We start from the raw sequence: 15,112 nt of genomic DNA, 5'->3' as shown, positions 1-15,112 counted from the left end.
TATGCCTCCATGATTAACCCTTGTAATGGACATACAATGTGGGAGAGAACTACTCATTCAGATGTGGTTCCTCCACCACACAGAGTGCCAATTGGGAGGCCTAAGAAGAAAAGAGCAAGAGGGGAGGGTGAAGAACCACAGGGCCCAAGCACTTCTAGGCTGGGGTTACAACAAAAATGCTCTCATTGTCTAAAATTGGGTCACAACAAGCGAGGCTGCCCTCTTAGAAGACCAACCGTAAGTACTTGTCTATTGGATATGGTTCCATACATAAGACTGTTTCTAATGCTGTTTACCTTTTTTTAACTGTAACTGGCTGTTTTTTGTTCATGTCCATCATAGGAAACAACTGCTGCCACATCGTCAGCCCAAAACAATAATGCTGGAACTGCTACATCATCACCATCCCAGCACAGCACTGCTAAGAAAGCTAGATCTACTGGCTCAGTGCATAAGAGGACCAGGTTGGCCAATGTTGCAGCAAGGCCTAATACCCAACCAACTGCACACAAAAAATTCCAGCCACCAAGACCAACTAGAATCCTTAGGAGCAACTCCACTTCAACTGCACAGGGACAACCCTCATCACAAGGGAGTCAAACTCAGAGTGCTCTCACAGGGTCTTAGTTGTGTCACTTCTTGTAATTGGTATTTCTTTTGAAAGCTTGAACAATGTTGGCATTTTGTATTATGACTTATGACCTATGACTCCAACTCTTTCTTTGTTGCTGAATTATTTTGCTTATCACTTATGTAATTCAGTTTTTACTTTGGTTATGACTTATGTTAATTAGAGATTATGTTGATTAACAACTTATGTTATTTTGATAATGACTAATGTGATGGATTCATTCATGCAAATTTTAATTAGATTTTGTCTTTGTCACAACAGGTTCTTAATGCCAATTTTAGTACCAAACTATTTTAATCCTTTTAGGGATACTTTTGAAACATAAATTAAACTTCAAGGACAACAACATTAACAAGTTTTCGAGTTGAGTACAGTTTTGTAACTTATTACAAACAGCCATCCTATTCTTACTTCTGCTATTCTCATCTGTCCCAAACGCATTAGTACCCTAACCTCAAATGGGTTCCATTCTTCACCCTCAAATAAACCATTAGAATCACCATAAACCAACCCAACACACCCAAAATAACAGCCACCAACAGTTTGCATTTGGCATAAACTAATTTAGCCTTCAAGGTGGAAATCTTCATCTTCAACCTTGCAACCTCAGCCTCTTCTATCTCTGCAACTCCATCCGCCCATGAAAAAAAAGTGCACTCCTTCCCAATCTGCAACATAAACACAAAAAAAAAGAAATTGAAGAAACTCAGGAAGACATCAAAAATAAGAAAGCACTCAAACTTACATCAAAGTATACACAGCCCCAAAATCTCCGGCCGAGATTTTCTGGTGTCTTCGACCATCTCAGTACAGGGGGTTCACCACAGTTGCATGTCAGCGTTCGTCGTCGCCGACTACTTTTTTGTGATGATACAGAGCCTTGGGAAGCCATTCCTTCGGGTTTCTTATTCTTACAGAGAATGAAGAAGAAGATGCAGTCGTAAACGAAGAATTTAATTTTAGGGTTTCATGATGGGATTTTTACCTATTTCATTTTTGTAATATAAATTTTTAAAAACAAAAATTAAAAATTATTTAAAAAAACATTTTAGAAATGAGTCACACACATAGTTGCCACATGGAACTCCTTGATTGCCACGTCATTAACGTCTGTTAGTAATTTCAACGCTGTTAACGTTCAGAGATAAAATTGATGCAATTCGAAAACTTCTGGGATAAAATTGAAACAATAGGGGTAATTTTGAAACTTTTAGTAAATTTCAGGGACAAAAAGTATACTTTACCCAAAATAGAAAATTTAAATATTCAAGCCATTTCATATGCATTTATTAAAATAAAAATGTTTGAAAACTTCTAATAATAATCTTAACATATGTATCTAAAAACCTAAAATATACAAGTGACTTGATCATTCACATGTTTAAGGGTTGTTGCCTGCTTTGTCCATTGTATCCGTCATATGGTTTGGTGCTAGACTTTCTCTTCACGACAACAATCCAGGTGATCACCTCCAACAATAACGCGACTGCACCCAATGAAGCAATCACTACAATGTAAGTTGATTTCCATTTCCTTTCAGGATTCAAGATGTCAAAGCCCCTGAATATGTTGATAATGCCCAGGATGATTATAGTGTATCCAAAGCTGTGGTGATAGATATTCCAAAAGTATCTATATTTATGATCCTTCTTTGGCCTTATGAACAATGCGAACATCTGCAAGTCCAGACAGATAGAAAGGGGAAGAAATAGAATAATTAACTGTTACAAAATAGTTAAAATTGCCAAAACTTCAATCTCTAATTTCCATAAAGTGTATGCAGCCCAAAAGCATCCACATTTTGACGTGTGAACACATCATTTTCTCTGTGTTATCCCATAAATCACTTTTTTGGTACAAATTTTTTATTCAATTATTTTTTAATGCACAAAAAAAAACATAGGACTAGATTAAAAGAACATTGGAAAACATTTTACCTGTATAGTGGCAAGACAAAAGAGGGTAATTCCAATATTGCGATGAACACTGTAGACAACCCCTGCTGATTCGCTTCCAAGTTTAAGACCAGTTGCCCAGCCAGCAACACCAATTGCATAAGCAGATACCTGGCAGCCAGTATGAAGATAGAACCAAGCTGGATCTGCGGATGGGAACGTTCTCATATACCTTGCTATCACTGCTCCAAGGGGAAACAGGACACCCCAACTCACAGAGTTCAGCACTCCATGAATCTATCATTCAACATAAACCATCGATTAAAATTCTCTTAAAACAAGTAAGCAATCATTTTTTAATTAAGTAAGCTGCCACTTGACAACCACCGGGACAAACATGTGTGTTGGTTCAATTGATTCCATGAAACATAAGTGAAAAGCATTGCTCGATTTAACCAACAATCTAAAATCTAAATCCAATGAAACTATTTCATTTACCGTAGAGGTTCCTCAATTCATCCAAAAACTAATAGCGCATAAACAAAACGAAAAACTCTAACTGAACATCAAAAACCCAAAGAAAAAGTAACCCAGTGAACAGGCAAACTCGACCGAGTATACATACAAAACACTCACTGTATTTTTTCCTTTTAAGTTTATTTGGTTTTATATAAGATCAGAAAAACTAATCCATAACTCAAAACACCACAACCCCAAACGAAATGAAATACTAAAAATCATATTTTTAAAACACAAGCTAAATCCAAATTCTTAAGGGGATTATTTTAAAAAATAAAGAGCACACACCTAATTTATGAAATCAAAAAAAATTACCATAAAACTAAACACCCACAATTTTAAACGAAACTGAAAAAATAACATAAATAACTAATACCGTCATCTAACACCCGTTTTCTGACCCAAAAGGATAACTAGAAAATAAAACCCTCCACAGTAACAATAAAATAAAATTGAGCTAAATCACAAAAACTAGAAATAAAATAAACGGTAATCCACCCGAGGCATTTGTGCCTCCCAAAGATCACAAAAGAAGTTTGATAAATTTGAATTGGTCTCTCAAATATCAAAAAGGTTTCACAAATATTTTGTCAAAAACTCAAGTTTTCTGGTGATAAACTAAAACAATGTGTACTCTAAAACAACATGAAACTCACATTCTTCTTCTTGGTTCTAGAGTCCACTGCACGACCACTAACATTCTGGTCTCCAATCAAGTTGAGCGTCCCCTTGGAATTGAGATTCTCCGGAGCGAAGTCGTGCTTGTCAAATCTCCCAGCGGTGACGGAGGGCCCCACCTGCCACACCTGGTTCAAGGTGGTAGCCTTCTCTGGCACCTTCATGTTTGCGAAGATCATTATGGCTCCTTCACTCTCCTCACCCTTCAAGCCCCATACTTCGAACGACAGCTTCCCTGGGACCATCTCACTGTACGACTTGATGTCGAGGGTCTTGACCGTTACGGCTCCGTTATTGCCATCCTTATAGGCCACCAGTGCCTGTGCCCCCGCCATGCCCAACCCGGTCGGGTTTATGGCCCACGAGATCCAGCCGCCCGGATGTGGCGGGGACCCAACGAAGGCGACAGAGAGGGAGGAGTTGGTAGCGTTGTGGGTCCAATGAAGGAAAGTGGTGAGATGTGGGAGGTCCATGCAGTTGGAGTATAGCTTGTTGCTGTTGCTGCCGTCGGTTAGCTTGTGGTTGGTGCATGTGTCAGCGGAGGAAGTGCTGGCGAATAGTGTGGTGAAGAGGAGGAAGATCAGGGGACAGGTAAGCGGTGGTCGCAACGGTGGTGACGCCATTGTAGGTCGTTATAGTGAAGAGGGAAGAAGAAGACAAGCGGAGAAAGAGGGAAAAAAGGAGAGCGCGTTGAGCGTATGTCTTTGTGTTTGGGTAATGGGTTGCGTTAGAGAGAGACACAGAGAGACACAGAGTGAGTTGGTGGACGTGAGGCCTAAATTCAAGGGAAACCGAACAAGATTGGAGCTTAAATTATGGACTTGATGATACTTTTTTTTATCTTTAAAAGGATAAACTATTAAAATGATACCAGGAACGTTACATTTTGACCAAAATAATCGTTAAAGATATGAACAATAAATATTATGTTTTTATAAGTGAAAAAAAATTATTGTGTTTAATAAATAATTTATTTATTTGATCTGAATTTTTTTTATCACATTTGAACAACTATTTAAAATATGAAAAAAAATTAGAGCAAAATTCAGTACCTAAAATTTTATTTTATTTTGTTTGAAAAAAAGTGGCCATTCATAATAACAAAATTTTTTAAACAAATTTACTTGACATAAACTAACTAAATTTTAAATATGAAAAAATTTTATTTTTCTAAAAATTTTTTAAACAATTATATTAAAATTTGATTTCTAAAATCTTTATTTAGAATACATATTTAATATTTAGTAATTTTTGTCGCTTTTTAAATATTGTAGAAGCTTATTTGTTATTCTTATCTTTTGAATTATTTCTGTTAATAATATAAACTTTCGAATATCATTTTAATAAATGATTCTTTAAAATACAATGAGAATAACAAAAATATCATTTTTAAATAACTGACAAACAACTTTAATATTTGATTCGAATATTTATGCAAATATTTAGATAACTATTTAGTATTAGCTCCATTATATCTCAGAATGTATTTTGATAATAATAAATTTAAATATACTTTAGTAATTTCTTTAATGTGTTATTTAATGTTTGCTCAATTGTGATAATCTACCAAAAAAATTTTTTCTAAAATAATGAAAGCAAATTTGGTAACTTCTAAATTTGAGAAAGTCGAAATATCAACGTATATAATCTTAGAAGCTAAGCTGAGTGTGCTGACCTCTTTAGAAGCTTGGTAGTGGGCGTAGACATCGGTTAGAAATTTTTCACACAAAAATAATTCTGTTGGTAGTATAGTTCCCAATCGACAAACAACACTCAACCAAAGTTTGTAATCAAAAGATGTCACAATTCTAAACCAATATAAACGGAAGTTTTAATTCTCGGGTCGTCTCCCAAGGACTAGTGATCAATGAGTGTGCAATTTCGATTGTGAAGGCAACAAGATTTTCAATGAAGATATAAACAATTAAAGGAATAAAAGAACACTCAAAATTGCAAGTAATGAACTTATAAAGGAATTAAAGAACTAGCTCTGTAATATGAACAAGTAAGCTATGAAAGTGATTGATGTATGTATGTATGTGTGTGATTCAAGGCATAAATGGAATCTTGGCTTGGGATGAGGTAGGGATCCTTTCCTTATTAGAACCACAACTATGACAATTATAATGGTTTAATCTTACTTAGTTAACTCTTACATTGAAGAGTAGATCAAGTGAGCATAGTTGTTCTTAATCAACAAATCCTAACTCACTAGATAATTGCCTTAGCAACAAGTTAGTGTTAGTGGAAATAAGAACAATTAACAATCCAAAAATTATCACTAAATGTTGGACATTCCAACTCTAGGAACCCAATTGCTCATTTTCCCAAAGCCAAGAGGTGGAAATTTAATCCATAATCAAAATTGACATTTTCACAAACACTTGGTGGGCATAAACACTAAACATGAAAAAATTGAGAAGATGCTTGAAACTATGAGTAACAAATGATCAAAATCAACAATAGCAACTCAACCAAGCATATAATAATCATCAATCATCAAAATCATTAACAAGAAATCAAAATTGCAAAAAGTGTATATATTAACATTATAAATTTAATTACAAGAAAGAGTATCAAAATTGTAACTATAAAGAGTAGTAATTAAGAGATACTTACAATGGAGGCTAGCACAAAGCAAGATAAAAAATAGAAATGGCACTTGAAATGTAAAACCCTACTATAAACCCTAATGGTGATGAGAGAAAACTTAGAGAAAAAAACTAAACTAAAGCCTGCTACTACTATTCTAAAACTACCCCCTAATGATATGCTATCCTTCTTCTATGTTTTCCCCCTCCAATATGAGCTCTTAGCATCAGAATTAGGCCTCCAATCAATCAAAAATGCGAGTCACGTGCATTTTTAATTAAGGCATGTGCGGGTACCTGTGTGTACGCACAGACGCGTGCGCACGCACACTTGGCCGAACTCATAGGTATTTAGTGGAAAGCTTAAAACCATGCTATTTAGTAGAATAAATGTAGGTTTATATGATGAAATCCTCTCAAATCTAACTAAAAATTATCGTAAAAAATGGATTCATCAATTTCCCCACACTTAAACACTAGCATGTCTTCATGCTATTCGCAATCAAAGGAGATGAATAAAGTGGCAAACAATTTATTTAAGGTACTACCTATATGCATGAAACTAACCTAAATATTACCTACTAAAATCTATTCTACTGAAAGTTGGTAGAAGCAAACCATGAAATTCCAATTAATCCCAAGGAAGCCTTAGGGCCAAGGCAAAGAGTCAATGCACTATGATCAATATCCAAAAAATTGAATTGAGATTTTCAAAACTAACAAACAAACAACTTGCAAGAGGATACAATATAAGAAACAAGAACATAGAATTGAACGATTGAACCCCTCACCGGATGTGTGTTCACTCTATTCGCTCAGTGTTTAGAGCTTAATCACTCAATTCTCCTTTAATCATATTTTTCAAAGATTTCAAGTCATCTAACAATAAACTAATATTTGATGCATGAAAAACAAATGTCATGAGGTCTTTAGAGGGTTGTAATGGGGCTAAGATCAAGGTAAGATTAATATGGTTAAGTAGACTTAGTGAATTAGATCTTTGATTAGCTCAAGTGTCCACCTAATCCTATATCATCCTATATACACATAGGAAAACAATCTAACTATCCATTTATCTCTTATTTCACATCATTCATGCATTTCCTTTCCAAAACACAAACATATGCATCCTTTATTTACCTTTTTATTTCCTATGCTATTATGCACAAAATTTTTTATTTGATTTTGATTTGATTTTTTTTTTGCAAGATCAAAAACTCCTTATTTTTGTCAACAAGAAGAGATGCATATGTCTTGAACAATGAATGCATGAGTAATGACCCATTTTCGAATTTTTCACAATGAATACCCCATACAACTTCATCACCAATATTTTCCAACAATTTCTCCAACACTTAGAGTACACACACTACTCCACCCAAGCTAATCAAAGAACAATTCAACGACATCAATGGCTTTTCTCTTTAGAGAGAATAATGTGCTTAGAATCAGAACAAAAAGGGATTTGAAGGCTCAAAGGGGTTACAAAGGTGAATGCAAGGGTTGGTCATATAGGTTAGTGAGTTCAACATCAAAAATGGCCTCAATCATGCTAAATGCAATCAAACACCAAACAAAGGACATATAGATTCATGCAAATCTAATATCACAATAAAAAAGGAGTACAATCACACAAGAACAAACTTTATGGTTGAAAATATGCAGCCATCTATTAGAGCTCAAAATCTCACAAGGTATGTTGTTCTAGCTCTTTTTCCATGGTCTATGAAAAGAATACTTCAAGCAAGTTAACAAACAAATTTTTCAATTCAATCAATGGGATGCCCTAAGAAAGGTTTCATAAAAATTTCTTGTTGTTTTACCAAACTTATTTACTCTACCATGCAACATGCAAGTATTTACTACCATAAAACCATAAGCACTAAAGAAATATATGCAAACAAACCAAAAAAGGTGCAATAAGAGCAAAATTGCCAAAAATAAAGAAAAAGAACAAAAAGGTATTACGAAGTGTCTAGGAAAAAGGATTTTACCCCCCTTAAAGTCGTCGAACCTCCCCCACACTTAATTAAGGCACAGTACTCCGTGCATGCTCATCATCCGGGAGAACGATAACTTGGGGGCTCCACCATCAGCTGGTGGTCACTAACTGTTCATACCCTAAGTCGAGCTATGCAACCCGGGTTGGCTAAAGACACGAGTGGCCGACCTCTTCAGTACGGTCGCCACCGACCTCTTACTAAAAGAGTTCGGCCAAATCACCATAGAGGCCCAAGCAGGCCCAAACGAAAGGAGCAAAGCCCATTCTAAAGGTGACAAAGCCAAGAAAGATAAGGCAATTTCCCTCAAAAGATAAGATAAGATAACTATCTTATCTCATGGGAAGGTCACTCTACACTACTATAAATACACTAGAGCACCCAGTTATAACTCATACTCTGATTCTACACAAAACCCTGCTTAAAGCCCGTGCTAACTTGAGCATCGGAGTCTCTTGTAGGTACCACCACTCTCCGGTGATCAAGGATCAGCCACATCTCAAGGCTCAGCAAGTCGGACACGATAGCTCTGGTCACAACAGTAGATCTCCTCCGAGATCAACCTTCAGTCTCAGGTAACCCTCGGAACATTGGTGCTGTTGCCAGGGAACCATGAAGTCATTCCATCATCATGGCGGATAACCTTGACAACGACCACAATTCTGATTTGGAAAATAGGACGCCGCATAAGAACGCGGACATCACACCGAAAGATACACCTCAACAAAATGGAGACAAGCATTCTCCAAACACAGAAAATTTAGATGCCCTCCGAGAACAGCAGAAACGTCTCAAGCAGCTCGAACAAGAGGCCAAACACCAGCGCGAAGCCGAAATAGATCTCCGGAGGGAAACAAGACGATGTCGAGAGTTAGAGGACAAGCTCCTAAAGCTCGAAGCCAACTTTAAGACCAAAACTACTCGATCAAGTCATGAAGACAAATCCCATAAAGATCAAGACCCATTCACCAAAGAGATCATGAAAGCTAAAGTCCCAAAGGACTTCAAAGCTCCTGATATGACCCCATACGATGGTACATCAGATCCGAGCCATCATCTCAGCGATTTCAGAAGTAGGATGTATCTCACGGATGCCTTAGATGCAATCCGCTGTAAAGCTTTCCCAACCACCTTAACCAAAACGGCAACAAAGTGGTTCGACAGCTTGCCACCAAGGTCAATAGCAAGCTTTGATGACCTCTCCAAGAAGTTCCTAGCCAGATTCTCTATCCAAAAAGACAAAGCCAAACATGCCCCAAGCCTGTTAGGGATTAAGCAAGGAGATCGGGAGAGCTCCGCAACTACATGGAAAGATTCAACAAGGCATGTCTAGACATACAAAGTCTGCCAACAGAAGTAGCCATCATGGGTCTCATCAATGGTCTGCGAGAAGGACCCTTTAACCACTCCATATCGAACAAGCATCCAACATCTCTAAACGAGGTACAAGAACGGGCAGAGAAGTATATCAACATGGAGGAGAACTCTCGACTAAGAGAAACCTCAAAATCTGGACTCTCTTACCCCCCTCGAGACAAGGATAAAGAGTCCAGGAAAAAAGAAGACCAGCCAACTGAAAAATCTAGAAAATACCACAACTGCACTCCACTCAGAGTGTCCCTTGTGGATTTATACAGAGAGATATGCAACACTGAGAAGATCCAACCGCCTCGCCCGATTAAACACAAAAGGGGAGGAGGAAATCAGACAGAGTACTGCAAATACCACCGAATCTACGGGCATTCTACCAATAAGTGCTTTGACCTAAAGAATGCCATAAAAAGATTGGCACGAGAAGGGCGACTAGACCGGTTCTTAGCCAGTAAGACGGAGGAACTGAGAAAGAGAAGAAGGGAAGAAAAGATTAGACGAGTTGAACGCCCCACCACACCGCCGAAAGACACGTTCATATGATAAATGGAAGATTCGCAGGAGGGGGAATTTCTAAATCATCACGCAAAAGACACCTTAAAGAGGTGTACCATGTCGGAGGAGGAGACAGGTCGGCCGACCTCCCCAATATCACCTTCACTCAAGAAGACGCTACGGTAATCATCCCAGGGCATGATGATCCCATGGTTATTACCATCATACTGGCCAATGCTAATCTCCACCAAACACTGGTAGACCAAGGAAGCTCCGCAGATATCTTGTTTAAATTCAGCTTCGACATGTTCGGTCTACAAGATAAAGAGCTCAGAGCATATCCGAATAGCTTGTTCGACTGGGAGATACTCCAATCCAACCACTTGGATATATCTCACTGCACACAACCTTTGGAAAAGGAACTCGGTCCAGAACTCTTAACATAGACTACATAGTAGTCGACGTGAGCTCAGCCTATAACGCCTTAATAGGTCAGACAACGCTAAACCAGCTCGCTGCATTAGTCTCTATTCCACATCTGTGCATGAAATTTCCAACTCCAGAAGGATCGCCACGTAAAGGGACACCAAAAGATTACGCGACGCTGTTACAATGAAAGTCTAAACCTTAAAGGCAACCCAAAGGGGAGGAAATCAACACTATCGAACTCGGGGGAGTACGTGCTCGTGAGGAACTTCGACCGCGACCCTTAAATATCTAGGCAACCTTAAAGGGAGACTTAAAAGAGCCACTGATACAATTCCTAAAGGATAATGCCAATATATTTGCATGAAAGGCAGCGGACATGCCTGACATAGATCCCAAGCTAATGTGCCATAAGCTGACAGTATACTGATAAACCCATATTTCATGATATATTTTGTGCTCAATTTAAGTGATTTATTCAATCCTTCACCCACTTATTCATGTGAAATTGCATGGTTTTACTTTCCCTTCCTTATTATGTGTTATATGTGAAAAACATGTTTCGTATGTTTTAAAAATAATTATTTCAATTACCTTTTATTACCATTCGATGCCGTGATTTGTGTGTTGAGTATTTCCAGATCTCCTAAGGCAGGAATGATTTAAAGGATGGAAAGGAAACATACAAAAATGGAAGGAAAGCATAAAATGGAGTTTTTGAAGAAACTGGCAGCGACGCGAACGCATGGATGACCCGGCCACATGCCCAGCCGAAAAGGCAGCGACGCGAACGCATGACTGACGCGGACGCGTGCCTTGAGCAGAACACAGATGACACGTACGCGTGACCGAAGCGAACGCGTGATAAGGAAAACTCCAGATGACGCGACCGCGTGACCCATGCGAACGCGTGACAGATGCCACGCACCAGAAACTGCAGAAAACGCTCCCAGTAATTTCTAAAGCCCCTTTTGGCCCAGATCCAAGTACAGAAAGCACAGATTAGAGGTTATAAAGTGGGGGAATGCATCCATTCAAGATGAGGCATTCATATTATTCACTTTTCACAATTTAGATATAGTTTTTAGAGAGAGAGGTTCTCTCCTCTCTCTTAGGTTTTAGATTTAGGATTCCTCTTAAAGGAATTGGGATTTCTTATTATTTCAATTTAGGATTTCAACTTCTTATCAGATTCAATATTTCTTTTACTTTATATTTCTCTTTTACTTTCAGATACTTCAATGCTATCCTTTAATTACTTATGTTGCCAAATTGGCTTATGAACTCTCTGTGTTTAGATTGATTTTCTCTTATTAATGCAATTGAGGTATTTCAGATTTATAATTCTTATTTAGCTTTTCATATTATTGGCTTTAATTGATTAACTGGAGGCTCTTGAGTTATCAACTTCGTGATTGATTGTTATGTCGGCTAATTGACTGGAATTCCACTAACTCTAGTCTTTCCTTAGGAGTTGGCTAGGACTTGGGAATCTAACTAATTAGTTCACTTGACTTTTCCTTGCTTTCGTAAAGGTTACCTAAGTGGGATTAACTTCAATTCTCATAGGAGTAACTAGGATAGGACTTCCGAATTTTCATACCTTGCCAAAAGTTTATTTTACAGTTATTTATTTATTTTACTTATCATTAAATTACTTGTTCCTCACTGTCAAAACCCCCAATTTACAAAACTCATAATCAATAATAAGAACACCTCCCTGCAGTTCCTTGAGAAGACGACTCGAGGTTTAAATACTTTGGTTATCAATTTTAAAGGGGTTTGTTACTTGTGACAACCAAAACATTTGTACGAAAGGATTTTCTATTGGTTTAGAAGCTATACTTACAACACGATCATATTTTTATATTTCTTTACCGATAGAAAAACTGATTCGTCAAAATGGCGCCGTTGCCGGGGAACTGCAAACGTGTGCCTTATTATTAGTTATTGTAAATATTTTTCTTTTAATTGTTTATTTGTTTTTGTTTTTCCCTTTTTATTTCTATTAGCTACTATGAATTCTCACCCCGCTCACTTTGAGTTTGGTTCTAAATTTGTTGAAAGGAATAGAAGCTATAACAGGAATATGCATCAAGGTCTAAACAATCAAAGATGGATGGAGCCAAGAGGCCCTGATCAACCCTTTAGGCAACAACACCCTCCAAGATATCATGGGCAAGGACCGCTCTACAATGCATACCAAGCTGACAGAGACAGTGGACCTCCTTGTAATTACCAACAAGCCCCACCCTGTGCTTATAGACCATCCTCTCAACGTAGCTTTGAACCACCATGCTCACAAGTTCCTTTTCACCATTCATCACCGTATGACCCTTATCCACCACAATCCCAATCCAATTACTCCCAAGAACCACCACATTCTTATTTTGAACCCTCTTTCCCAACCAACGAACCCTCATACCCACCCCAACCTCTAGTGAATGACAAACTTCGTGTTCTTCTTCAAGGGCAAGCAAAGATTGAAAGGGGCGTACTGGAACTCATTATTGCCTTAACTGAGGTAGTAAATTTAATAGCTTCCCCACATCTGAGCACTCAAAGTACTCCTATGGCTGCATGTGAAGAATCAAAAGAAGAGCGTAGCATGAAGGAAACACTAGAAACTCCGGTGGATAATGAGGAGCATGGCTTTGTATTGAAACAAGTGGAGGAAGCCATGATAGTTGTAGAGGAAGAAGTGGTTAGGAGATGCTGAACCTCCATGGGAATCGAGAACTGTAAAGGATTCTGCTGAGAAGTTCGAAATTGATGCCAAAGAGGACAGTGCACAACCTCCAAAGCATATACCTTGTGAAAAATTGGACGGAACAGACCAAGAAGTTGATTCTATAGGCAGTGATGATCATGAATCAAGCTCTCCTAATCACGAACTCACATCCGCAACTGAACTCCTTAAGCCTGAAGAATCTCATCCAAGTGAATATGAAGATGATGTCGAGGTAGATTTCTCTCAACCTCCAACGTATGACTTGAGTGACGATGAAGACATAAAAGACTTTGATCAGGACGCAGTTGCAGCTGAAAAATTCTGCAAGGAAGTGGAGGAATTCACAGAGGAATACAAGGGAGTAGAGCTTGCAGAACCACTGAAAACACCTATCCCAAGGCCATTACCACCTAATATAAGCTTCAAGTGGGTACAATCCTTAACCTTTATCTTTACTTTTCCACTTGAATATGGTTAGCTTGAAACAGATGGCCAGCTTAGAGCTCTCTGCGGCTTTAAGAGTAAGAGGGAAATGGCTCGTACTCAGAGCTGGTGTACAAGATTCAATAAGGTTCCGCGCTTCGATTCGAAGTGCAAGGATTGGTACCAAGTTCGATTGAATGGGTCTCGGAAGATGTTTGGTCATCTTGGTGAGAATACAATTTCTAAACCACCCGGATCGAAGAATATAGATCAAGACAAAAGCAGATTTAAAAGCAAAGTTTTGGATCTTGGAATCTATTCTGACATTCATCACCCCGGGAGCCTGAGGACCTGTTTGAAGCTGCTCAACAGCTTTACATGCCTAGTTTGGGACCCCGGAGGCTATTGGCATTCCAAACATTGGTGGAGATTTCTGGATGAATTTAAGCATAAGCCACCATAACAGGAAGCTCATCCAATGTCCAACTTAAGAACTTTAACTAAAAGTGCTAGGTGGGAGACAACCAACCATGGTATGGTCGTTTCTTTTTCAATTTTATTTCGTGTTGTTTGTTTTTATATTATGTTATTTTCATTGAACCTGAATATTATTCATAGCATTTGCATTAGCATTGCTTACTGCATAATTGCATAATTGCATAAAAAAAAAAATGCACGCGACGCGTAAGCGTCGCTGACGCGTCCGCGTCACAAGTGCATTAGGAAGAAAAAGAAAGTGAACAGAAAGTCACGCGAAAGCGTGGCTGGAGGCATGCCTTTAGCACAAATTGTTCCACGCGACCGCGTCGCTAATGCGTTCCTGTCAGTTGCGAGAAACACCTCCCACACGTCCGCGTCACTCACGCGAACGCGTGATCTGAAAATTGGCGTAAAAATCCAACGCCCAGAAATCTGGGCTGGAATCGTGCAGCTAGTGTGCGTTTAGCACAAAACGGCCCACGTGTTCGCGTCTCTGACGCGAACGCGTCACTTGCAAAACACCCATCCCACGCGAAAGCGTGAGCGATGCGTCCGCGTCGCGTGGATAGCATGGCATCCTAAATGGAGACAGAGAGTTTCGCTGAAACGAAGCTGGAATTGTGCGTTTAGCACAATTTTCAGCGAGGCGGTCGCGTGCCTCACGCGACCGCGTCATTTATCTTTTACCCACTCTATGCGATCGCATCAACCACGCGACCGCGTCAACCCTATTTCACCCTAGCCACGCGATCGCGTGCCCCACGCGTTCGCGTGCCCCACGCGTTCGCGTGGATTTAAATCCACTAACCCCATCGCGCCCCCATACCCCCCTTTCTCCTCTCCTTCTCTGCAACTCCCTCCTCTGCAGCCAT

The 15,112-nt window shown here is 38.8% G+C and overlaps 1 protein-coding gene across 1 annotated transcript; it reads right to left on the bottom strand.

The window, feature by feature from the left end:
- Window positions 1–1,888: 1,888 nt before the first annotated feature.
- LOC112784294 (cytochrome b561 and DOMON domain-containing protein At4g12980) lies at window positions 1,889–4,615 on the bottom strand. Its single transcript, XM_025827447.3, has 3 exons — window positions 3,702–4,615; window positions 2,569–2,823; window positions 1,889–2,307 (listed from the first exon to the last, which is right to left on the bottom strand). The coding sequence occupies exons 1-3, from the start codon at window positions 4,344–4,346 to the stop codon at window positions 2,005–2,007; spliced, it is 1,203 nt and encodes a 400-aa protein (XP_025683232.1). The 5' UTR covers window positions 4,347–4,615; the 3' UTR covers window positions 1,889–2,004.
- Window positions 4,616–15,112: the final 10,497 nt, after the last annotated feature.

Source organism: Arachis hypogaea, chromosome 20 (genome assembly GCF_003086295.3).
Source record: "Arachis hypogaea cultivar Tifrunner chromosome 20, arahy.Tifrunner.gnm2.J5K5, whole genome shotgun sequence".
Classification (NCBI taxonomy): domain Eukaryota; kingdom Viridiplantae; phylum Streptophyta; class Magnoliopsida; order Fabales; family Fabaceae; genus Arachis; species Arachis hypogaea.
This window is presented reverse-complemented; position numbering and strand designations above follow the sequence as displayed.